The following is a 26,204-nucleotide window of genomic DNA, read 5'->3' on the forward strand; positions in this document are numbered from 1 at the left end:
TCTAAATCCATCCCAGTCTGCCCTGTCAAAGTGCCATCGGGTCACCCTGACAGGTTCGGAATGGGGAGGTGTAGGAGAGTTAACTAATGAGGCTTTGATGAGATTGTGGTCAGAGGATCCAAGTGGTGACAGTACCTCTATCCTGTATTGATCTGGATTATTTGTCAAGAATAAATCCAAGAGATGGGCATTATGGTCAGGATTATCAGGTATTCTGGTTGGTTGCTTTACCAACTGGGTGAGATTAAACAATTCCGCAAACAGCTCGCATTCTAGACCAGCATCGTCAGTCCGGGCAGAATGCAATAACCATTCAACATCGTGTATGTTAAAATCACCCAAAATGGTAATTTCATTGCCAAGGGCAAGGTCAGGGTTACTCAACTGAGTGGATATGGAATCAAATACACTGGGTTCCGAAGAAGCATTGGGGGAACGATAAACTACACAGATATATTTGGTAATGTTTTGGCAATTTAATTTATATAATGAGTAATCAAAACTGGATGAAGTGAAGTTTAAAATAGTATCAACTGCATATTGGGATTTGATATAACAACAGGTGCCGCCCTTGTTTCGAAAGTTTGTAAGGAGATGATAACCGGGAAAACAAAATGGAGATATATCGGTAGAGGGTGAGATTTGTGGTTCTGTGAGGAAAAGGGCCAAAGGGGATATGGACTGAAGGAAAAAATGAACTGAGTTTAAATTTGTGGTAAGGCCGCGGATGTTGGTAAAGAATAAGGCCACACCGTCACCTCTTCGCCAACGAGCATTCCCGGAAATAGCAACAGTCGCTGCCGGCACAGTCGCTTGATGACGACCAGGAGAACCCTGTGCCTCCAGCCCTACCCTGGCGGTGGTGGCAATCCGAGGTACCACCTCATTTGATCCTTAGGTAACAAGGCAAACTTAGCTCAATTTTGATCTGATAAAACATGATTTGTGGAAGATTAAGGGTCAGGAAACAATGAAGACATTGAATTTTGAGATAAATCATTCAAATGTCAAGGTCACATGGTAAAGGCAAAGTCCGACTCCGACTGTCTGTGTATAAGGAAAATAAAAAGTTAAGAACCCATTTGCATTAATCTCGGTGCATAAGTTGGGGATACCCGATTACCTGTTCTGTTGTTTTATAGAACAATTGTTCAAAGGACAAGATTACATGATAAAGTGAAGCTAAAGCATTTTTATCCCAAGTACACATAACTTGGTGAAAGGGTTCAGGTAAAACAAGAATACAGAGATTCGAATTGGAGAAAAATGAGTAACAAATTAAGTTTACAGAGGAAAGTCAACGGCCATTGTCAATGAGCAATGTCATCTCAGTTTTGATCTTCTTTGAACCACAGTAGGTAGAAGAGTTAATGATTGGGGAAGAATGAAGGAAGTTCATTTAATTATAATCTATCTACAAGCAGGGTCAACGGGCAAATTCATTCACTCGGCCCCAGCATATTTAGGAGTGTTGCTTTCTCTGAGATTTTCCATTTTCTTGGTTTGGACATTTGGTTATCATACAGTGACATTACAAAGAGCAGTTTCACTCAACTGGACTTTACCGTCTACATTCCCCTGAATCTTTTGATAACCAATGAGTAGTATACGAGTATATAAAGGTGTGCGTTTTCGTACACTGAAGAACAAGGTTTCGCTCCCCGCCAGGGTAATAAACTTTGGGAGCGTTCTTCTGGCCACGTACTGCATTGACGGACACAAGGGGTGCTCTGGTTGAACCAGTGTTGCATACTTTATTTTGCCTGCACCCAGTCGGCTTGCGCGGGCCGATTACACTTGGTTCACAGACTACACACACATCCAAAGCCACTCCAGCACAACAATTACACTTACACGCACTTCTCACCCTACATACAACCTCTACTAGACAGCCTAAGCAACTTGGTAGAGATACAGTGGCCGTATCATCCCCACTTCTGTAGGGATAGGCCAGTCCTGCAGTGGACACTCAAACAGCTGACGATATATATATATATATATATATATATATATATATATATATATATATATATATATATATATATATATATATTGTTACATAGCCTATGATTTCATCATCCTTTGTGTAATTCTAACGTACAGTATGCTGCATGTTTGATCATGAGCGTGTTCTACCTCACTTCCCCCGTCCTCCTTTATAGTATAGTAAGTCGTTCTTTCTGTTGTTCAGAGCAGGATTGTCAACTCTTTGTCCCCATGGCTTCATTTGCGCGTCCTTCTTACAAGTTGTATCAAGCTCTGCCGGCCCCTATATAATGAGCTCAGTCTCTGCATTATTGCCACTTAGATCTACTCTTCATTTTGTTCACATCTCTGTCCTCCCCTGTACAGTTATTATTGTGAGTGCTCAGGAAGTCTCCAACCATCTAGCAGCTGTGTAATTTGAGTATGAGTGTTATTACATTTTCTTCTTGTACTGTATAGCATAAGGTGTTAATTTGTAGGCCTAGTGAGGTTTTTGTGATTAATGTAAAGTTTGGATGTCAGTCATTGTTAATAATATTTTGTATCTGTAATAATATATCTTGCATTCACTGAGTATTATCTAGTATTCTCATTTTATCAGGGCTGACTTAGATAAATTTACTCATGCTAATTTCGTGTTAATAGAGGCTATTGCAGTTAACCATATATTTAACCTGTTTTTTGCCATTACATTATCCTTATGAGTCCTGAATGTTTTGTTGTTAGTTTGAGCATTAAACTTTAACTTGTAATTTTACCTAACTCTTTTGTTTTGAACCTGGAACTTTACGGGACAGTAGTGATTTTTAGTATTCTCACTTAAAGTGTACATTATCTTTCTCTGTTCCGTAACATAAATTTGGCGACCTCTTATCAGGATATTCAGGATATTATCATAAGGATATTGCTTGATATTTTGTGACTGTGATTTATTCATGATGTCTACTATTACTACGCTTGATGAAGCCAAGGATTTTTTGTCAAATGTGCAAACAGTGTGTGATGTAGAAAACAGAACAAAGAATGAACTTAAGCTTGTTGCTCAACAATTGGGAATTGCTGTTCACTCTCATCATTCTAAAGATCAAATTGTTGACATGATTAATGAAAGCTTGTTTAATGTAACTCCTCGAAATGAGCAAACGCAGATTGAATTAGCTAAGTTACAGCTAGCCCTGCAGGAGGCTCGTGCTAAGGAGGCTGAATTTCAGGCAAATGCTAAGGAGGCTGAGTTTCAGGCTCGTGCTAAAGAGACTGAGTTTCAGGCACAAGTTGAACTTGCTAGGATTCAGGCAGACCATGAGTATCGCATGAAACAAGGTGGAACTGGATCATCTAGCTCTGATGATTTTGATGTGGCTAAAAATGTTAAACTTGTCCCTCCTTTTAATGAATCTGATTTAACAAAGCATTTTCAGTTGTTTGAGAGGGTAACTACAGGTTTTAATTGGCCAAAAAAGTATTGGCCAGTATTCCTTCAAACTGTTCTCACCGGTAAAGCTCAAGTAACTTATGCATCTTTGCCTCAGGATCAATCTGATAATTATGATGTAGTTAAGAGCTTGATTCTTAAGGCCTATGAGCTTGTTTCTGAAGCCTATAGAGTAAAATTTAGGACAACTTATAAGCAAGATAAGCAATCCCATGTTGAGTATGCAAAAATCAAAGAAGATCTGTTAGAGCAGTGGTTAAATTCTAAGAATGTGGGTTCTGATTTTGACAAATTTAAGCAGATGATTTTGCTGGAGGACTTCAAAAGGTGTGTTAATAAAGATGTAAGCCTATATCTTGATGAGAGAAGAATAGATAATTTGTCTGATGCTGCAGTTTTAGCTGCACAAGAGATATTCTAAAGAAAAAGGGAAAGCTGAGAGTAAGTACGTTGCCTCTACTCAGAGTACAGGTAACAGGAAAGAGAATAAAGATGATGTTTTTCAGGAAGTAAATACCAGCTTCACCTCTAGAATTCAGAAAAGTAAATGTACTTATTGTAGTAAGCTTGGTCATACTACGGAGAAATGTTTCAGGAGACAGCGTGATGTGAACAAAAAGGAGTCTTTAAATATTCAGTCAATTGGTCTAGTGTCCACCCTTGAGAGTTCCCAGAATTCTTTAACTCAGTTAACCGAACCTGCTTTGAGGGGTAAATTAAATCCTCAGCATGTGATGTGGTGTGTGGAAGGAAGAGAAGACGGAGGGGGGTGCAAGGAACAGCGTGGTGGACTGAAGAGGTGAAACGGGCTGTGGACATTGCAATTGGAACGTGGAATGGAAGGGGAGCAAATGATGAGGTGAAAGAGAGAGAGATTGTCCAGGTGTTTGAGGATGCGAAAGTGGATGTATGTGGAATAACTGAAACAAAATGGAGAGGAGAAAGTGTGAGAGAATGGGAGTATGGATGGGGTATATGTGCAGGAGTAGGTGAGAATGAGAGGGCAAAGGAAGGAGTATGTATAGTTGTGAGTAAAAGATGGAAGAGGAGCATAAGACAGTATGGATCAGTTGGATCAAGGATTGTGTGGGTGAAGTTGAAAGTTGGAATACAAATGTGGGCGATTGTGTGTGTGTATGCGCCAACGCAAGATCGTGCTAGAAGAGTGAGAGAAGAGTTCTGGACAAATGTAGAAGTGTGCATGGAAAAGTTTGGAAGGAATGATAGAGTGTTTTTGATTGGTGATATGAATGGTAAAGTTGGGAATGTGAAGGTGGATGGAATAGTTGGTGAGTGTGGTGTGCCTGCTGAGATAGATGAGAATGGGAGTGCGTTAGTGGACATTTGTGCTGGAAGGGGGTTGGTGATAGCCAATACCCTGTTCAGGCATAAAATGATCCACAGGTATACATGGCGAGAGATGAGAAGGGTGGGTGGTGAATTGAGTGAAAGGAAGGCAATGATTGATTATGTGTGTGTGGATGAAAGGATGCGAAGATGTATATTGGATGCAAGAGTTTATAGAGGTTGGGGAGTGGACTTTCTGACCACTACTTGGTGGTGGCCAGAGTTAAAGTTCAAGTAAGATGGAGGAATAGAAGAAGGGAAAGACGAGAGAAAGGAGTAGTTGCAAGGAGAGTGGAAAGGTTACAAGAGGATGAGAAAAAGGCAGAGTATAAGAGAGAAGTGGAGGAACGATTGGGCAAATATGAGTTGGAGCAGATGGGGGACGTGGAAGGTGTGTGTAGAATATTTACAGAAGAAATATGTGCAGCATGTGATGTGGTGTGTGGAAGCAAGAGAAGACGGAGGGGGGTGCAAGGAACAGCGTGGTGGACTGAAGAGGTGAAACGGGCTGTGGCACAAAAGAAGAAAGCATACAATGAATGGATGAGAAATAGGGGCGTGGAAGAAGTTGAGAGGTGGAAGAGAGAGTTATATGTAGAAAGAAGGAGAGAGGTGAAAAGATTAGTAAGAGAGAGTAAGAAGAGAGTGGATGAGGAATTTGGAAGGAATTTGAGTGTAAAGTGGAGGGACTGTAAGAAAATGTTCCGGAAAGAGGTGAAAAGAATAAGACAGGGTGGAAGTGAAGTTAGCAGGGGAGTGAAAGATAAAAATGGTAGATTACTAGTGGAGAAGGGAGAAAAAGTGAGCAGATGGAGAGAACACTTTAAGGAATTGTTGAACGTGGAGGATGGAAGTAATGCGAGTATAAGTGGCTGGGGAATGGCTGGAAGAAGGAGGGAGGTGAGAAGACAGGAAGAAATCAGTAGGATAGAAGTTGTGGAAGCATTGAAGAAAGTAAAATAAGGGAAAGCCCCAGGAACTGATGGAGTGTGTGGTGAAATGCTGAAGCATGGGGGAGAGATAGTAGTAGAATAGATGTGGAAGATGTGCAGACTGGCCTGGGAGGAAGGTAGAGTCCCGGAGGATTGGAAGTCAGGTATAATTATTCCCTTGTACAAAGGAAAAGGGGAAAAAGAAGTGTGTGGTAATCATAGGGGCATTTGTCTTCTTAGTATAATAGGAAAAGTATATGGTAGGATACTTATTGACAGAGTTAGAGAAAGAACAGAGAAATTAGTTGGAGAAGAACAGGGAGGCTTTAGGAAGGGAAGAGGTTGTGTAGATCAGATATTCATTCTCAGATCTTTAGTGGAAAAGTTTCTAGAGAAATGAAAGAAGTTGTATGCGGCTTTCATGGATTTGGAGAAAGCATATAACAGGGTGGATAGACTAGGAATGTGGAAAGTGTTAAGAATATATGGAATAGATGGGAAGTTGTTGAATGCTGTGAAGAGTATGTACGATGGTGCGAAGGCTGCAGTGCATGTGGATGGTGAACAAAGTGAATTTTTCTCTTTGAAAGTTGGGTTGAAACCGGGATGTGTCATGTCTCCATGGTTGTTCAATCTGTACATGGATGGGGTAATAAAAGAGGTACAAGGTAGGGTAGTGGATGTTGGAGTGGCCCTGGTGAGAGAGGATAGTGTTTGGAAACTCCCTGTACTGTTGTTTGCAGATGATACCGTGTTGTTGAGTGAAGACGAAGGGGAGCTGCAAGGCTTGGTGGATGAGTTTGGGAGTGTGTGTAAGAAACGGAATCTAAAGGTGAATGTAGGGAAGAGTAAAGTGATGGTCTTTGAGAGAGGTGAAGTCAGTGAATGTACAGCGAGGTTGGATGGTGAGGAATTGGAAAATGTGAGTACGTTTAAGTACTTGGGTAGTGTGATGAGTAAGGATGGAGGTTTGGAGGGTGAAGTGCTTGAAAGGGTACAGCAGGGAAGAAAGGTTGCTGGTTCTTTGAAAGCAGTGATAAGAAACAGGGAAGTGAGCATGGAAGTGAAAGAGTTACTACATGACAGTATTGTGATACCAACTCTAACGTACGGAAGTGAAGCTTGGACGTTGTTGGAAGGACACAAATCAAGAGTGAGAGCCGTGGAAATGAGTTATTTAAGAGGAGCCTGTGGAGTCACATGGAGAGACAGGCTGACGAATGAGGATATAAAGAAGCGTTGTGGTGTTGATGTGGATGTGATAGGAAGCGTTATGAGGAACACACTGAGATGGTTTGGCCATGTGGAGAGGATGGAGGGTCAAAGACTGACGAAGAAAGTGTATGTGAGTGAGGTGGAGGGGGAAAGAGGGAGGGGGAGGCCGAGGATGAGATGGAGAGATGGGGTGGAGAGGTATATGAGAGAGGGGGGTGTGAGTTGGGAGCAGGAGAGTGAAATGGCGGGGGACAGGGCGACTTGGAGGCGATTTGTTTGTGGCCACCCCAAACGGGATTGAGGCGTCTGGCAATAGATAGATAGATAGATGTAGCTCCTCTTTTGAGCAGTAACGTGGGTGACACTCTCAAGAGTTCATGTGCTAATTTCCTGTCTGATGGTTTTGTTAGTCCTCTGGACAGTAATGACAGGAAATCAGTTAAAATATATCGTGTTACAGGTGCTTGCCAATCCCTTATGCTGACCAGTGTTCTAGGCTCTAATGTTAATTCCTCTAATGAAACTATAATCTTACAAGGTGTAGGGAATAATTACTTCTCTGTCCCTCTGTGCAGAGTGAATTTAGAGTCTCGTTTTGTTAATGGTTCCGTTATGGTTGGGTTGGTTGAGACACTCCCAATGTCAGGTGTAACTTTCTTACTTGGAAATGATATTGGTGGAAGTCAGGTGTGTCCAGCTCCTCAGTTGTCTAGTGAGCCAGTGGCTGCGACCCAGGACTGTGATGTCCCTGATGTGTTCCCTGCATGTGCTGTCACTAGGGCTAAGTCTAAAGTTACTGGTGACTTAGAGGATAATGATGATGATGATGTTATCCTAGCTGACACTTTTCTTGCTAATTTGGACCACTCACCAGATAAGGCAGTACCCTGTAGTGTTGATGATTTGTCTCGTCAAGAGTTGGTTGAGTTGCAGGTTGCTGACCCTGAGTTGAAAGGTCTAGCTAACTCTGCTTGCAGTAAGGAAGAGTCAGCTGGTGCTTCTACTTATTACTATATAAAGTCAGGAGTACTTATGAGGAAGTGGAGACCCCCAACAGCATCAGCCGACTGTGAATGGGAGGTTGTACATCAAGTTGTCATCCCTCGTGTTTGTAGGCAGGATATCATTAGAGTGGCTCATGATTCCAGTTTGGCAGGACACCTTGGAGTGAGGAAGACTGTGGCACGCATTTTGAAACACTTCTACTGGCCAGGTATCTTCAGGGATGTTTCCTGGTATTGTAAGTCTTGTCACACCTGTCAAGTTGTGGGGAAGTGTAATCAGACTGAAAAGGTTGCACCTGTAGTTCCCATTCCTCCTTTTGAGGCGCCTTTCACCCGTGAGTTGGTGGATATTGTGGGCCCTCTTCCTAAGACTTCTTCAGGATTTTCTTATGTGTTGACCCTGATTGATATGGCTACTCATTATCATGAAGCCGTTCCACTTAGAAATATCTCAGCAAAGAACGTGGTTAACCCCTTAACCGTGGGGCGTCACTTTCGTGACGCTTGGGAGCAAGGGATCATACCGCGGGGCGTCGCTTTTGTGATTCTGTGTTATTTTGAATTCACCCGGGCTTCCAAGTGGGGGCTTGTATCATCTATCAGTACTGCCAATGTCCAACACTAGTCAGCACTCCTAATCTCATCTGTACTCCCATCCATTGTTGACAATTTAGCCATTTCTCCCCGTTCTTGACTCCCCTCCCTACCCCCCCTCCATTACCCTATCCTCTCGCCTGCCCGGCCGTGCTACGCTAAGTAAATCTTCCCTGGAATTTTTCACTGATTTCATCCATTGAAATAAGCCCTATGTCCTATTCTTATACCAAATAATATATACAAGAAAGAAATAAGGTAAGTGAGAGTGCCATACACCTGGAATTGGCTAATTATCACCTGACAACACCTCACGTGCACTCGTTCGCTAATTTTCGCTGTTTTTTTCCCCTTGAAATATGCCGTATAATCTATTTTCATAATAAATATACATGTAAGGAGGGAAGGGAGAAGCCTAAGTGATATTTACATTCACCTGGAACTACCTAATTTATAATGTATTGTCTAGATTTCCTGCCAATCATAATAGTGCTAGACAAAGCTGTTTCAAGATATAACATTGGTAGCTCTGAATATATATCTCCTAAGTAGGCCTCTAATCTATTTTCGTAATAAATATACATGTAAGGAGGGAAGGGAGAAGCCTAAGTGATATTTACATTCACCTGGAACTACCAAATTTATAATGTATTGTCTAGATTTCCTGCCAATCATATCAGTGCTAGACTTAGCTGTTTCAAGAAGTAATATTGGTAACTCTGAATAACCCCTAGCAGGCCTCCACGCTGGTCCTCCGTTTTCAGTTCACTCTCATCTTCCAAAGCGAGAGTACGCATGTTTCTTCTTGCTGACTTCAAGGCCTTTTTTCACCCCCATGCATATGGCCCTGTGACCTTTACCCCCTACTAAACCTCGTGTGGAAAGAGGTAAAGGGCTGACAATTGATAAAAGAGTGACTACGATCTTTCCATTGAGTAAAACAGTGCAAGTGGAATTGTAAATAATGTGTAAATAATGTGTAAACAGCAAGTGAAAGTAATGAATGTAAATATACGTGAACAATGGAAAATAGTTTTATAAGTTATTTCAAGTGACAGAGCACAACACAGTGTAAATAAAATAGAAATGTAAATAACGTAAATAAAATAGAGAACGTAAATAGAAATGTAAATGAGTAGTATTATAAGAATACGAGTATATACCCTAGGAGTAATGAAAGTGAAAGTTTCACTCTAGCATGTCTGAATGCTATGAGTTATGAGAGTGAAGATGAAAGTGACATTCACTCTCAATGCCAGTATACAGGACGAGAAAGTGAATGCTACGTATTTTACTGAAAGAAATTGAATCCCTACAGTGACAATAAACTAATACTACTGAAGGAAACTTATGGATAAAGACTGTAGATATATATAAGTGTTATATGGTAATAGAAATATAAAGTGTGAGGGGTTTTATGAATAATAAATAACAGACTACCAAGAGCGAACTAGGGCCAGTGCGACGATCAGACGCGCTCGTAATTTCCATTGCTTTCACAGTGTTTTTTTTTTGGAGTATGGATCCCAAACTACTTGAAAATTGTAGAATAGTGTTTATAGTGTTTGTATCTGGCTGTGGTAATCATATTACGGGTTGTCGGGAAGTGTAAAGTGGAGACTTCGTTACCCTACTTCAGAGGTCTCCACAAGTCCTACGGTAACGGACGAAGGCTCAACAATCATTCCAGGAGAAAGCTGAAGGTATGTGCCATAAGCATGTGTAATTTTATTATTCTAGGACTAATAACTGATTTTTGGCAAATATTTTTTGAGAGTCTGTCGGAGCCCAAATAACCCCGCGGCACACGCAAGTCATTGGTAAACAAGCCCGTGGTGTAGGGGTTAAGGAAATGCTAGGGTTCTTCACAAAGATTGGTCTGCCCAAGGAGGTACAGTCAGACCGGGGAAGTAATTTCATGTCAAATGTTTTCAAGCAGTCTCTGAAAGAGTTGGGCATCACCCAGATCACGTCTTCAGCTTACCATCCCCAGACTCAAGGAGCGTTGGAGAGATATCATCAAACACTCAAATCGATGCTCAAGAAATACTGTTTGGAACATCAGAAAGACTGGGATAAAGGTCTTCCATTCGTTGTGTTTGCCGCAAGAGAATCTTCAAATGAATCACTGGGCTTCTCACCTTTTGAACTACTCTTTGGCCATGAAGTAAGAGGACCCCTTAAGCTACTCAAGGAATGCTGGCTGTCGGAGGAAGATGACGTCAACCTGCTGGAGTATGTGATGAAGTTCAAAGAACGGCTGTCCACTGCTTTACAGCTGGCGAGAGAGAATTTAGGAGCTGCTCAGGAGAAGATGAAAACTTGGTATGATAAGAAGTCCAGGTTACGCCACTTTCAGCCAGGAGATCAGGTTTTGATTCTGCTACCGGTGCATGGGCAACCTCTTTAAGCCAAGTTTAGTGGTCCTTATTTCGTGGAGAAGAAACTCAGTGATGTCAACTATGTCATCGCCACACCAGATCGTAGAAAGAACAAGCAACTTTGTCACATCAACATGCTAAAGTTATATCACAGGCGAGACGAAAATAATCCAGTCTGCACTGTAGCTGTTCCACCCGAGTCTGCAAGTGAAGTTCTCCCATGCAGCATGAGCCTGAGTGATAGTTTGGGGAAGAATCCTGATATCATGAATGATCTCCAGACTAAGCTTTCTCATCTAGCTCCCGAGGAAAGGCAGGAGTTTTCGGCATTACTGCAGGAGTACCCACAAGTGTTCCGTGCCACTCCAGGAAGAACCACTGTGTTGATGCATGATGTCGATGTTGGAGACGCAAAGCCAATTAAATTGCCTCCTTACCGTGTGAACCCATTGAAAGTTCCTCTCATCGAGAAGGAGCTTGGCTACCTGTTGGACCACAAGATGATTGAGCCCTGTCAGAGCGAGTGGAGTTCTCCTGTCACTCTAGTCCCTAAGCCAGGTGGATCACAGCGGCTTTGCATTGACTACAGACGTGTTAATCAGATAACCAACACAGACACTTACCCTCTCCCTCGTGTGGAAGATTGCATAGACAAGATCGGAAAGGCTAGGTATATAAGTAAGTTTGATTTGTTAAAGGGATACTGGCAAGTACCTATGACTGAACGTGCTAGGGAGATCTCATGTTTTGTAACACTAGGAAAGACTTTTGCATGTTCTGTAATGCCATATGGTATGAAGAATGCACCAGCCACATTTCAGAAGCTCATGAATGTTGTAACAGAGGGTTTGGCAGGGTGTGTTGTTTATATTGATGATGTATTAATCTTCGGTGACAACTGGAAAGATCACCTATGCCATGTCAGTAAATTTCTTGAGCGTTTGGTTCAGGCTAATCTTGTAGCTAATTTATCAAAGTGTGAGTTTGGTCAAGCTAAAGTTCAGTACCTTGGGTACGTAATTGGTGATGGACATGTTGCACCACCAGCAGCTAAGGTTCAGGTTATAAGTGATCTTCCCAGACCTAAAAGTAGGAAAGAGCTACAAAGATTTTTGGGAATGGTAGGTTATTACAGGAGATTTGTTCTTAACTTTTCAATTCTTGTATCACCACTTACTGACCTACTGAAAAAGGGAGTTAAATTTGTCTGGACCGATAACTGTGAATCCTCTTTCAACAAACTTAAACCTATCCTATTAAGTCAGCCAGTGCTCGCTACTCCAAAATTTGCTAAGCCTTTTAAGATGGCTGTTGATGCAAGTGATACAGGAGCTGGGGCTGTTTTGCTGCAAGAGGATGATCAGGGTATTGAACATCCTGTATCTTATTACAGTAAGAAGTTCACTCCACTTCAAAAGAACTACTCAACTATTGAGAAAGAGCTTTTGGCCTTGATTTTGGGTTTACAGCATTTTTCATTTTATTTGTGTTCTGGTTTTGACCCCATTGTTATTTATACTGATCATAACCCACAGAAATTCCTTAGTAAGTTTAAAGATAAAAATCAGAGATTGACAAGATGAAGTCTACTTCTTCAGAAGTATTCATTAGACATACAACATGTCAAGGGGAAAGAAAATGTTATTGCAGATTGCTTATCTAGACTTTAGACAGATTGTTTTAGAGTAAAAAGAAATTTCCTTTGTAAATTTCTTTTTTCTTTGTGGGGAGGAGTTACATAGCCTATGACTTCATCATCCTTTGTGTAATTCTAACGTACAGTATGCTGCATGTTTGATCACGAGCGTGTTCTACCTCACTCCCCCCGTCCTCCCTTATAGTAGAGTAAGTCGTTTTTTCTGTTGTTCAGAGCAGGATTGTCAACTCTTTGTCCCCATGGCTTCATTTGCGTGTCATTCTTACAAGTTGTATCAACCTCTGCCGGCCCCTATATAATGAGCTCAGTCTCTGCATTATTGCCACTTAGATCTACTCTTCATTTTGTTCACATCTCTGTCCTCCCCTGTACAGTTATTATTGTAAGTGCTCAGGAAGTCTCCAACCATCTAGCAGCTGTGTAATTTGAGTATGAGTGTTATTACATTTTCTTCTTGTACTGTATAGCATAAGGTGTTAATTTGTAGGCCTAGTGAGGTTTTTGTGATTAATGTAAAGTTTGGATGTCAGTCATTGTTAATAATATTTTGTATCTGTAATAATATATCTTGCATTCACTGAGTATTATCTAGTATTCTCATTTTATCAGGGCTGACTTAGATAAATTTACTCATGCTAATTTCGTGTTAATAGAGGCTATTGCAGTTAACCATATATTTAACCTGTTTTTTGCCATTACATTATCCTTATGAGTCCTGAATGTTTTGTTGTTAGTTTGAGCATTAAACTTTAACTTGTAATTTTGCCTAACTCTTTCGTTTTGAACCTGGAACTTTGCGGGACAGTTGTGATTTTTAGTATTCTCACTTGAAGTGTACATTATCTTTCTTTGTTCCGTAACAATATATATATATATATATATATATATATATATATATATATATATATATATATATATATATATATATATATATATATTGACAGATAGATAGACAAATATAGATATTCTGTGTGTGTGTGTGTGTGTGTGTGTGTGTGTGTGTGTGTGTGTGTAAGAATTCCTCGTTGGATGACAATCCTTCTGACAAGTTTTGTTAACTTTGATCAAGAGTGTTGAAGTTACTTTCTTTACACACACACACACACACACACACACACACACACACACCATCAGCAGCGAGTGTAAAAGCATTCTGAGATGATTTGGCCATATGTAATAAATATGGATTGAATGAATGACAAGGAGAGAGTACGTGAAAGAGATGGTGGTAGGAGGAAGAGGAAGACGAAGAATGGGATGGAGAGATTGACTGCAGATGTATGTGAAAGAGGGAGATGTGTGGTGGAGAGATGGCAGCCAGGAAGCAGTGGATCGTGTGATATGACGGCACAGCTGAAGACAACGTGAAACGTCTTAATAAAAAATAAAGGAACGGAAAGTCAGCTCCTCTCACCATTCAGTGCTTTTTTACTCCATCACGAGAGTAGGAGATCGGTGTTAAGGCCCTCTCCCACTTCGGCGTAAATAGGCACGATGAAGCCACGATGAAAATCGTGGCCGAAGTCGGTGATGTGTCGACGATTCTGACGAAGAATCGTGGCGTTGGCGTAATACCGGCGACACCAGTACAACAAAACGCCGAAACCTCGGCGGAGTATACGATATAACTGGCGATTAGTAGCCGACATATCGCCAATATGTCGGCGTAATGCACAGGCACTATTCTAAATTCAAATTTTAACGGTTTTTTTAAATGGCGACTCAACGGCGATAAAGGTACAGCTCCGGACAGATGAAACGGCTACACCCCATCCACCAGCGACTTGGTTTGGGTCTCAGTGGTTCTGGTAACAGTTGCAGGTGGAGGGAGGGGGGGATGTGGGAGGGTGAGGAGGGGAGAAATGTGGGCGGAGTTATATAGGGGGTAGTGTGGGAGGGTGAAGAAGCAGCACAGTCTTGCTGGTGGGAGGGGGAGACGAATGGTTGGGTAGCGGAGACGAGAGTCTGCTGGAGGGTAAGACAGGTGAGTGTGATTAGATGAAAAGAAATTACCAAAAATGAATTATTATAATATCTGCTGCATATATTGCATTTTATCTACTAAATAAAAACACTGTCTATTATTCATCACCGTATTTGGGTATCCTACTCATTATTATTATCATTTGGATATTAGGCAATAAATAAAGATATTGGACGGTCTTTCGGACCCGAACCAATTTTTTCATAACTTTTTTCTTCAGCTATTTCCGTATTCCTATTATCCCTCGTGCTTGAAGTCCCCCTTTTTATCACTTTCTCCTACGCCCTACATTTTTTTTTAGGCATAAGGCAGTTTAACTTTCTCTTTAAATAACCATATTTGTCAACAAATATTCCTTTCATTATTCTATTTAATTACCTGTTTTCTTTCAATATGCATTTGTCTAATAATGGGTGTTACACCTTAATTGGCGCCGCTATTTGACGTTTTGAATAAATTTGGTCTAAATTTACGCATATATTGCAGTCTCTCTCAAGTAGGCTGGCAACCTCACACATCCTCCCCCCTGCTTTCTCCTTCTCTCGCTACCCGTTCCCTCCTTTCCTTTTGTAGTACTGTTTATCTATTCTTTCTCATATTTTTAACCTCATTCCTTCTTACAAACTTTTAGTGCCATAGGAATTTCTCCCTTATCACCTTGAGTCCTACTACATGAAAGTGGAAAAAACTACCACCGGGAAAAGAATAACTGGAAATTTATGGCGAAGGTTACGATATTAGTTATTTAGAATGAAAGTGTTGGCAGATACGCATTCTTGACGTGATTATCACAGCCACAGCATTTCGCCTTCATAAAACAGAAGGACTATAGGTTTCATGCATTACCTCCTTACGTCCAGCATTACTGTGCAGAACGCCATGTATAACACATTAAGGACCACAAGGACAGTACTGGTAGTCATCGTGATTCTCATGAATCTCTCCATAGGCTATTGAAAACAGTGCTTTATGCTCAACTTCAGAATTATGTTCTCATCATGGCAATGATAGGCAAAGATAATAAAAACAATATATACAACCAAATTATCATTTATTATACAACAAAGCTCAAACTGCCTCCGTGATACCTGAAAAAAATTAAATACCTGATCATATATATATATATATATATATATATATATATATATATATATGTATATAATCATACAGGCTCTACACTAATGAAATTTAACATCGAGTAACCCTATATGCCCAAAGTAATTTCCTCTGCATGGACTGACGTTGTAACGAAACTGGTTGTCCCCCTGCAGTAATTATTAATATATTTTTATGGTCATGTATGACTGAATAGTTTAGTTTATACAAGCGAAAACCTCAGAAATAATACTCACCGAGTATTATTCCTTCTCCAGCAGTTGCGCCTTCAGTGACACACTTCCAAAAATCCTCTGGCTTGTCAACATAACGTTTGCTAGGGTCCTGTGATGCAACCCTGCTTCGTGCAATACTCTTCTCATAGTCTTTTCGCTGAATTCATGGTCTGTGCATCGGTTTCTGTGGCGTGTAGTGCAACATGGTGGTTTCCGTGTGGTGGGTTGCCATGCCAGTTAGTGTCCTCTGCTTTACCCAACACAATAAATTTTAGATCAAACAGTGTTGTTCATGGTTATTAATATATATATATATATATATATATATATATATATATATATATATATATATATATATAGGATCATGTATTTAATTTCTTCAGGTTACATGTGATTGTGTGAGCTGGTTACACCCTTGAGACTGCAGCACGGAGGCGGTTTGAGCTTTGTTGTATAATAAATGATAATTTGGTTGTATATATTATTTTTATTATCTTTGCCTATCATTGCCATGATGAGAACATAATTCTGAAGTTGAGCATAAAGCACTGTTTTCAATAGCCTATGGAGAGATTCATGAGAATCACGATGACTACCAGTACTGTCCTTGTGGTCCTTAATGTGTTATACATGGCGTTCTGCACAGTAATGCTGGACGTAAGGAGGTAATGCATGAAACCTATAGTCCTTCTGTTTTATGAAGGCGAAATGCTGTGGCTGTGATAATCACGTCAAGAATGCGTATATGCCAACACATTCATTCTAAATAACTAATATCGTAACCTTCGCCATAAATTTCCAGTTATTCTTTTCCCGATGGCAGTTTTTTCCACTTTCATGTAGAAGGACTGTAGGTGATAAGGGAGAAATTCCTATGGCACTAAAAGTTTGTAAGAAGGAATGAGGTTAAAAATATGAGAAAGAATAGATAAACAGTACTACAAAAGGAAAGGAGGGAACGGGTAGCGAGAGAAGGAGAAAGCAGGGGGGAGGATGTGTGAGGTTGCCAGCCTACTTGAGAGAGACTGCAATATATGCGTAAATTTAGACCAAATTTATTCAAAACGTCAAATAGCGGCGCCAATTAAGGTGTAACACCCATTATTAGACAAATGCATATTGAAAGAAAACAGGTAATTAAATAGAATAATGAAAGGAATATTTGTTGACAAATATGGTTATTTAAAGAGAAAGTTAAACTGCCTAGTGCCTAAAAAAAATGTAGGGCGTAGGAGAAAGTGATAAAAAGGGGGACTTCAAGCACGAGGGATAATAGGGAATACGGAAATAGCTGAAGAAAAAAGTTATGAAAAAATTGGTTCGGGTCCGAAAGACCGTCCAATATCTTTATTTATTGCCTAATATCCAAAGGATAATAATAATGAGTAGGATACCCAAATACGGTGATGAATAATAGACAGTGTTTTTATTTAGTAGATAAAATGCAATATATGCAGCAGATATTATAATAATTCATTTTTGGTAATTTCTTTTCATCTAATCACACTCACCTGTCTTACCCTCCAGCAGACTCTCGTCTCCGCTACCCAACCATTCGTCTCCCCCTCCCACCAGCAAGACTGTGCTGCTTCTTCACCCTCCCACACTACTCCCTATATAACTCCGCCCACATTTCTCCCCTCCTCACCCTCCCACATCCCCCCTCCCTCCACCTGCAACTGTTACCAGAACCACTGAGACCCAAACCAAGTCGCTGGTGGATGGGGTGTAGCCGTTTCATCTGTCCGGAGCTGTACATCGGCGACGTGCTGTCGACGATGTATCGTCGCTGTGTCGGCGAATGCATCGCACGCACCTCGCAGACAAAACGCTGAGGCCATCGCAGGTGCCTCGCCGTCATCGGCGTATTTAAGGTGATTAATCGATGGTTCATCCGCGAAATGTCGGTGATATATCACCGACATTCATAAGATAAAATATTACTGTCGCACAACCCGGTACGTATCGTACGGTTTACGTAGGCTATGTCGTATTAACCTCACCGATGCATCGCCGATACATTGCCGACGCTTCGCCATATGACCGTATGACATCTCAACGGTTTTTTTCACCGCCGACACCTCGCCAATGTCGGCGATCATACGCGGTTTATACGCCGGGTAATCGCTGACGTCGCCGAGGCGTCGCCTTGTTGTCAATGACTAATCTACGAAATTTTACAAAATCGTGGAAGGCCTCGAATTTTTAGGCCCTCTCCCACTTCGGCGAAAGTGTGGAAGATAAAGTCACGATGTGTCAAAAATCCCTAAACGTGGGTATTGGTGATCAAAATCTTGTCCCTTCGTGGCATGGCGCCGATACGTCGCACGAGGTGGAAATTTGTCGTGGGGGGCCACGACGTTTTCATGCTACATGAAAAAGTCGTGGCCTTCCACGATTTTGTAAAATTTCGCAGATTAGTCATTGACAACAAGGCGACGCCTCAGCGACGTCAGCGATTACCCGGCGTATAAACCGCGTATGATCGCCGACATTGGCGATGCGTCGGCGGTGAAAAAACCCGTTGAGATGTCATACGGTCATATGGCGAAGCGTCGGCAATGTATCGGCGATGCATCGGTGAGGTTAATACGACATAGCCTACGTAAACCGTACGATACGTACCGGGTTGTGCGACAGTAATGTTTCATCTTATGAATGTCGGTGATATATCGCCGACATTTCGCGGATGAACCGTCGATTAATCACCTTAAATACGCCGATGAAGGCGAGGGACCTGCGATGGCCTCAGCGTTTTGTCTGCGAGGTGCGTGCGATGCATTCGCCGACACAGCGACGATACATCGTCGACAGCACGCCGCCGACGTACCTTTATCGCCGTTGAGTCGCCATAAAAAAAAAACATTAAAATTTGAATTTAGAATAATGCTTGTGCATTACGCCGACATATCGGCGATATGTCGGCTACTAGTCGCCAGTTATATCGTATACTCCGCCGAGGTTTCGGCGTTTTGTTGTACTGGTGTCGCCGGTATTACGCCGACACCACGATTCTTCGTCAGAATCGTCGACACATCACCGACTTCGGCCACGATTTTCATCGTGGCTTCATTGTGCCTATTTACACCGAAGTGGGAGAGGGCCTTTTCATGTAGCATGAAAACGTCGTGGCCCCCCACGACAAATTTCCACCTCGTGCGACGTATCGGTGCCATGCCACGAAGGGACAAGATTTTGATCACGAATACCCACGATTAGGGATTTTTGACACATCATGACTTTATCTTCCACACTTTCGCCGAAGTGGGAGAGGGCCTTTAGACTGTTCAGTCCCGACACCTAAGGCGAAAGAGCCCAACCACACTCGTCCCCTAGTGACGTTAAGGGAACAAATAATCCCAGTATTTTCCTTGCATGTAAAGCCTAACACATCCATTCAGTTGGCGTACCTTAACCCAACAGACCACAAGGCATCATTACCGGTATGCTTCCGTCCACTTACAGTGGATTAAGTGATTGGTCCGCCCGTGGGTGGGTGGGTGTGTGCGTGCGTGCATGAGTGCTTAGGTCTGTGCGTTTGTAACACTCTCATGCGTGCGGTATCTCCTGAACCCAGCAACGGATTTCCACGAAGCTTTTCCGAGTGATGCAGTATGAGGACATGATACTGATTAGGTCGGTCATACTGGTGTGGGTGCGACATCTTCTGAACCTCACGACGGATTTCGACGAAACTTTTGTCAATGATACAATGTCAGAGTAAAATACAGCGTCTGACTCTGTAATGGATTTGTAAATTAACGCTTTAAAAGAACTGATGATCACGCAAGTAAAATAAATTTACAGGACTAATGATCTCCCTGATCAGCGAAGAAACATCATATGCTGATAACTCCGGTATTGAACAGACTTAGAGATTTTGTCATGATTTTTTGTAATGCACTTTGGCTTCGAATATTTCACTTGGCCATTGGGAAGGACTTTGTAGGATGATAATTATGGTCACAGACTATCACGTCATCGAGCTTCAGTACACATGAACTTACCAGTAATCCCATGACACGTTCATAAATCAGTTCCAGATCATATATGCATTGTAGGCCAACGAAGACACACACACACACACACACACACACACACACACACACATATATATATATATATATATATATATATATATATATATATATATATATATATATATATATATATATATATTCTCATGTTCAGTGAAATAGATACTTCGGCATGTTGTCGCGCAATGACGTAGCCGTATGTTCCTGAACACTAGCAATGCCACAGTTTCTAAGGCGAAGGCTTTATCTTCAATCACTTCAGGCTGTGAAACTTTCACGCTTACTACTTCCGTCAGTACAACGTCTATATAGGATGCACAGTTTCTTGGGTGGCTGCAGAAACTTTTATAATTGACTAGCAGGGGTGCCCGTCATTGCCATGCCAAAAAGGCGAACACCCTAATCTTGTTTGTTCTAGTTCAGTCTTTATACTGCAGAAGGATCATGCATCTCATATGCTTTTGAAGGGGGATTATAAGAGGTCCAGGAACTTCTCTTTCAGCTTCCACAGACTAACGCATAATGTTTATGCGCACTTGTTTACTATTACCTGTGACCACAAATGACCTCCGACCAGTGACCTCAAATGACCTCGGAGGTCAGCGTCAACCTCACATAGCCTATGTCCGAGCTGGAGGTTATGTGAGTCTCCCTGTCAAGAATTGGGCTGCAGTGCTAACCTGTGTTACCCGAACCAAAAAGGTGAACAATCTACCGGTGACCTCAAATGACCCTGATCTGAATTTGACCCCCCTAAAACCATCCTTGGGTCACCTTGATTCAGAATATATATGGGTCTATGGGTCTCTGGCTCTTGGTTTTTATTGTGATTGAAAGAGAAACAAACAAAATGGCTCTTTTATATACATAGATTTACCACGTATGAAAACATAAATATTGCCCCTACTTTTATCTTCGTCTTGGTTTACTTACAAATGTACCGCGATTACATTTTACTTATCTCGTTGCAGCAGTTATATTGGATATCAAAAACAGTATACTATTTAGATATATGATTCTTAGTTGTTGAAGAAATGTCTAGACTCTCTTTCCACTAGACAAGGAAAGCTGCTGATTTTCCTCTAGACTGGTATAAAATAGTGGTCAATAATTTTCCATAACGTTCACTGTTCTGCAGCACTCACCTGGGAACAGTTGACCTCATCACTGTAGTCGCCACAGTCGTTGTCACCGTCACACCTGTATGACTCCCTGACGCACCGGTTGTTGTCACACTTAAACTGGTCATCGCCACATTCTCTCTGTGGATGATAACAATGTAACACGTAACTGTATGCAGGCCTATCCTCTGACCAATAGTTCATATACCATATCTTTCAAAAAGTGTCCTGTCTGAACTACCCTTCAAGCATATCTAAGGAGCACCAATTGCACATCTCATTTTTTATTAAACAAATATCTCTTTCACGATGACCTGCAAACTATTTAACATCCATCCATCCATCATCCAGTCATGTGTTGCCCATGAGGAGGGTAGCATCCCTGGGCTAAGGAAATTGGCCTTGACATTTAAGATGAGAGTGACCAGCCTCATTCATCCCTGAGTGGTATTACGTGAGCAATAAACCCCAACCATCTCTTGGATATAAACCAGCACCAGCTCAATCCGATTGGAGCGCCTTAATTAACCACTAAACCAACAGGCGTCATAATTTGGTGTTATGGTTACCATCCAGAGTAGTAAATGGTTTTCTGGTGAACAAGAATCCATTTGGCTTGTCACTCAGTGGAGAGTCACCCATAGGCAGAAGGAAGAGGAACAAATGAAGGAAAGAAAGACAATAGAGGAAGGACAGGCACCCAAAGCGGCACTACATCGCGTGAGTGGATGGTGAGCGCGTCCACCTACCGCCAACCTACGTGTTCACCATGGGGAAATCCAAAATATAGCATTCTAAAGGTAAAATATTAGTTTGAAACATTAAATCTGAAACAAATTTAGCATCGTTATAGTAGAATTGGATATTAACAGTTACAGCTTACTCATTAAGTATAGAAACTAATAAATGGGACTGGAACAATAAGAATTATGTTAAAATGATTCGTGCTTTGAATGATTTTTCTGCTGTTTTATACAAGTGGGAAAGAACTGTCGTTTGCTTTTTAGTGTATTAGACTGGAAATTATTCCTTTGCCAGGAAAAGCTACAACTACTATACAAATCTTTGAACCTTTAGTATGTTGTGACTTTTAATAAATTCTTTGTGCAACTGTGTATCTCTTAATTAATATAGACTGTATTTTAGCTATTTCTCCATATCGTGTTTAGCTTACAAGAATCTCTCAAAATTTATGCTTATTCAACCCATGCTCGAAAAGCTGGGATAATGAACAAAGCTTTGAAACAGACTGACAAACATATTGCTTTAATTATATGCAGTTCTCAGTATACCAGTCTGTCTATCTATATACCTAGGCTGCTTCCCCCAAGGAAAGGGAGGTTGCCGAGACAGGACGACACACTCCCCATTTACTCATCCATTCAAACACATTCATTCGCATTTTAGCCGCAAAGGGGAGAACGGACAGATCCTCACCGCATCACACCGCACAAGGGTCAACTGCGCAATGCAATCAGTGACATCCGCAGCAGGGCCCGACAGCAGAGCTGGTTTACCCCTGCCACATCATAACAGACCCATCCCCTTACCCGCACCTGACCTGACTAGCTGATCAGACCAAATGCGGGAGAATATCCCCTCAGGGCTGCGTCATCACTTATTCATTCACAATTTCTCTCCATTTATTTCTGTCACGCACAGCCACTCTTCCTTGCTCAACAGACATCCCTCTCGCATCCAGCGCTCTCTTCACACTGTCCATCCATCCTATTCGTGGTCTTCCTCTCAGCCTTACACCTCTCACATCAGATCTAGTTATCTTTTTCACCAATCGCTCATTATCCATTCTCTCCATATGCCCAAACCATCGCAACACCCTCTGCTCAACTCTACCAGCCATCTCCCGAACAACTCCAGTTCTCCTTCGCACTTCATCATTTCGCACTCGATCCATACGCGTCCCTCCACACATACTCCTCAGACACCTCATCTCCATTACATTCAAACTTTTCCTCTCTGCTACACCCATATTCCATGTTTCAGCCCCATATAACGCAGTCGGTACCACAACACCCTCATACAGCCTTCTCTTTACATCCATTCTAAGCGAACGACATTTAAACACTTTTTTCATTCCTCCCAGCACCTTTCCTACTTCATTTATTCTAAACTTCACTTCTGCATCTGTTTTTCCATCCACAGCAACATGTGACCCTAGATATTTAAAACAATTTACCTCCTCAAGCAACTCACCATTCAAAACTATATTCATTTCCCTACCATCTACCAATCTCGTACACTTCATCACTTTACTCTTATTCTCATTTAATTACCAGTAATTAAAGTATATCTCCACTTTAGAAGGCATTCAGCTCCTAAAAATAAACATTGACAGTAATTTTTTCTTCAATTAGGCATTATCCTGTACATAAATGTGTGTTCATACTCGGAAACATCGAATATTGCACTTGGATCTATAGCCTCCCCTGGACATCTTGCATATTTGCACATTGGACCTAAGTTGCTGTCTGGGCCAGTTTACCCAGGAACACAGTCATTTTCATTTGTTGAACTCTTCCCACCGTGGACCCAGTTGATTCCCTGGCCCTATTTCTCCACTAACCACCCACCCACCCAACCATCCCAGACACTCCGACTACGCACATGCATATCTTGATTTCCCGTCCCATTCATTCCACACTACTTAGACAACTTAGACACATGTCCTCCAAACTATCCCTACAGACCAATCATATTCCACCCCACTCTCTTGGCTCTGCGTGCTCCCACATCCGCTTCACCCATCCAGCGTCTTACTTATCCTGCCCATCCCACTTGACCTTCAATACCCACTCCACCATGCTCAACCAACCACAACATTTACCCTCACCAGTTCACCCATCCGTCCAATCACCCATCCCATTCTCTCACCCAGCAATATGCCCACTCGAGCACATAGTTATACCATAATGACTGTTAAGTATCCATCCCTTCTCTCATAGACAGGCATGCATGTGGATATCAAACTGGTGCTCGGGCATGCACCGAGAGATTAAACTGGTGGAAAAATGTGTCCCCTTCCCAGCCATAGTATGAATCTTCCTCGATCACCTCAAGATATCTCAGTCTTTTCCTGTTTCTCTCTTCCTCATATAACCCTAATACATTGAATTCCCCTTCCTAACAAATCTTCGTTGCTTTTATTCATTTGGTAAAGTTCATAATGTGGCTACAAGCAGAACACAACATCTAACTACCCGAGTATATCTAACTGCAGTTATCGGTGCTTGTAGTGGACAGAGAGGCTATGATGGAGAAAAACAAACTTTATGTATCAGCTGGTATAATATGTTTATCCAACTTTATTATTTTAGCGTCTTCTTTCCTACATATTCTTAACTCACCAAAACATAACGTGGTAATAACTTTGCCAAGTACATTTTATGTTAGAAGTAAACAGTTTATAACTAAATTTATTATTTGCTGCTTTAACTACTACATTTCACCAAAAGAGAGATCAGTAATTGTCTTTAATCGTCCATAACATACTAAAACTCACCGTTGTACAGTTCCTTTCATCACTGTTGTCACCGCAGTCGTTGTCACCGTCACACTGATAGCCCGAACGAATGCATTTGTTGTTTTCACAATGGAATCGGCCAGCAGAACACTGTGGGTGGCGACATTATATTAATTGTCAAAATTTATACTACTAACAGGGGCACTGGGCGTTCCCCGTGTAATATCTATGATCGCGCGTACAGGCATTGCCTGGTACCCTGGATGGACAAAACCCGTGTGGGAGAAGATCCCCTGGTTTCCCATTTTACCCACAGAACCTTTATTCCTTCTTGGGTTTATTTCCCTGTGGATTTATTCCTACCATAGACCTGTTTTCCCACTACACTCCCATCCACCAGCCCTGCCTACCCACCTCACCAATCTGTCCAGCCATCCGACTCATAATACTCATAGCTACATGGTTGTAGAAGAAAAAAACTATATGGTAGTTGAGTCCCATAAGAGGTGGCCACAAAGAAATCGCCGTCATGTTATCCTGTCCCCTGCCATTACACTGTCCTCATCCCAACTCACACACACCCTCTCTCATAAACCTGTCTACTCCATCCCTCCATTTCATCCTCGGTCTCTCCCTCCCTCTCCCACCCTCCACTTCGCTCACATACACTCTCCTCGTTAGTCTCACGCTCTCCCTCAATTCTTTATGGCCAAACCTCCACATTGAATTGCTGCTAACGCTCTTCATAACATCCACATCAACACCACGATGCTCCTTCACTTGCTAATTTATTAATCTGTCACTCCATGTAACTCCAAATGATCCTCTCAAATAACTCGTTCCCCCTGGTCTTCCTCTTGAATTTTGTCCTTTCAGCAATGTCCAAGCTTCGCTTCTATACGTGAGTTGACATAACAGTACTATAAAGCAGCGACTACTTTACTTCCATGCCTGATTCCCTATTTCTTATCACTGCTTTCAAAGAACCGGCAACCTTTCTTTCCTTTTGTAGCTTTTCGAGCACTTCACCCTCTAAACTTCCACCCTTACTCATAACACTACACAAGTGCTTAAACACATTCACAGTCTCTATTTCCTCACCATCCATCCTCACTGTGTGTTCAGTGACTTCATTTCTCTCTAAGACCATAACTTTACTTTTCAATGCATTCATCATTAGATTCCGTTTCTTACACACTCTCCCAAACTCCTTCGCCAAACCTTGCAGCTCCCCTTTGTCTTTCCTTAAGTCATCATCATCATCCAATCCTATATCGCCCCATGAGCAGCGTAGGAAGCCGGGGCTAGGCAGGTTGGTCCTAACATTTAAGATGAGAGTGACCAGTCTCACTCATCCCTGAGTGGCATTACGTGACCAATAAACCCTAACCATCCCTTGGATATAAACCTTCACCAGCTCAATCCGATTGGAGCGCCGTAATTACTCACTAAACCACCAGGCGCCCAATTTGGTTATATGGTTACCACCCAGCGAAGTAAATGGTTTCCTGGTGTACAGGAAACCATTTGGCTTGTCACTCAGTGTACAGCCACCCACAGGCAGAAGGAAGAGAAAATAATGACAGAAATAGAGACAGATGAGTGAATGTAAATTCACCGTTGGCAGAAGCACGAGTACAGAATGAAGGAATGAAAGACAGATAGCCTACAGCATTATCTGCAAACAATAGAACAGGAAGTT

General features: G+C 41.7%; 2 protein-coding genes across 2 annotated transcripts in view; both read right to left on the reverse strand.

The window, feature by feature from the left end:
- LOC145413687 (uncharacterized) overlaps positions 1–21,814 on the reverse strand; it is a 247,632-nt gene extending 225,818 nt beyond the window's left edge. The window contains exons 1-2 of the mRNA XM_080283342.1: positions 21,782–21,814; positions 21,046–21,162 (exon numbers count right to left, since the gene is read on the reverse strand). Of these exons, the coding sequence (XP_080139468.1) occupies positions 21,046–21,162; positions 21,782–21,814 (150 nt within the window). The remainder of the gene's footprint in view (positions 1–21,045; positions 21,163–21,781) is intronic.
- Positions 21,815–21,842: 28 nt separating this feature from the next.
- The window catches only part of LOC145413688 (uncharacterized), a 616,371-nt gene continuing 612,009 nt past the window's right edge, over positions 21,843–26,204 (reverse strand). The window contains exons 20-21 of the mRNA XM_080283343.1: positions 24,542–24,652; positions 21,843–21,848 (exon numbers count right to left, since the gene is read on the reverse strand). Of these exons, the coding sequence (XP_080139469.1) occupies positions 21,843–21,848; positions 24,542–24,652 (117 nt within the window). The remainder of the gene's footprint in view (positions 21,849–24,541; positions 24,653–26,204) is intronic.

The sequence above is a fragment of the Coenobita brevimanus genome, chromosome 97 (assembly GCF_032717465.1).
Source record: "Coenobita brevimanus isolate Jiangsu-jjx chromosome 97, ASM3271746v2, whole genome shotgun sequence".
NCBI classification, from domain to species: Eukaryota; Metazoa; Arthropoda; class Malacostraca; order Decapoda; family Coenobitidae; genus Coenobita; species Coenobita brevimanus.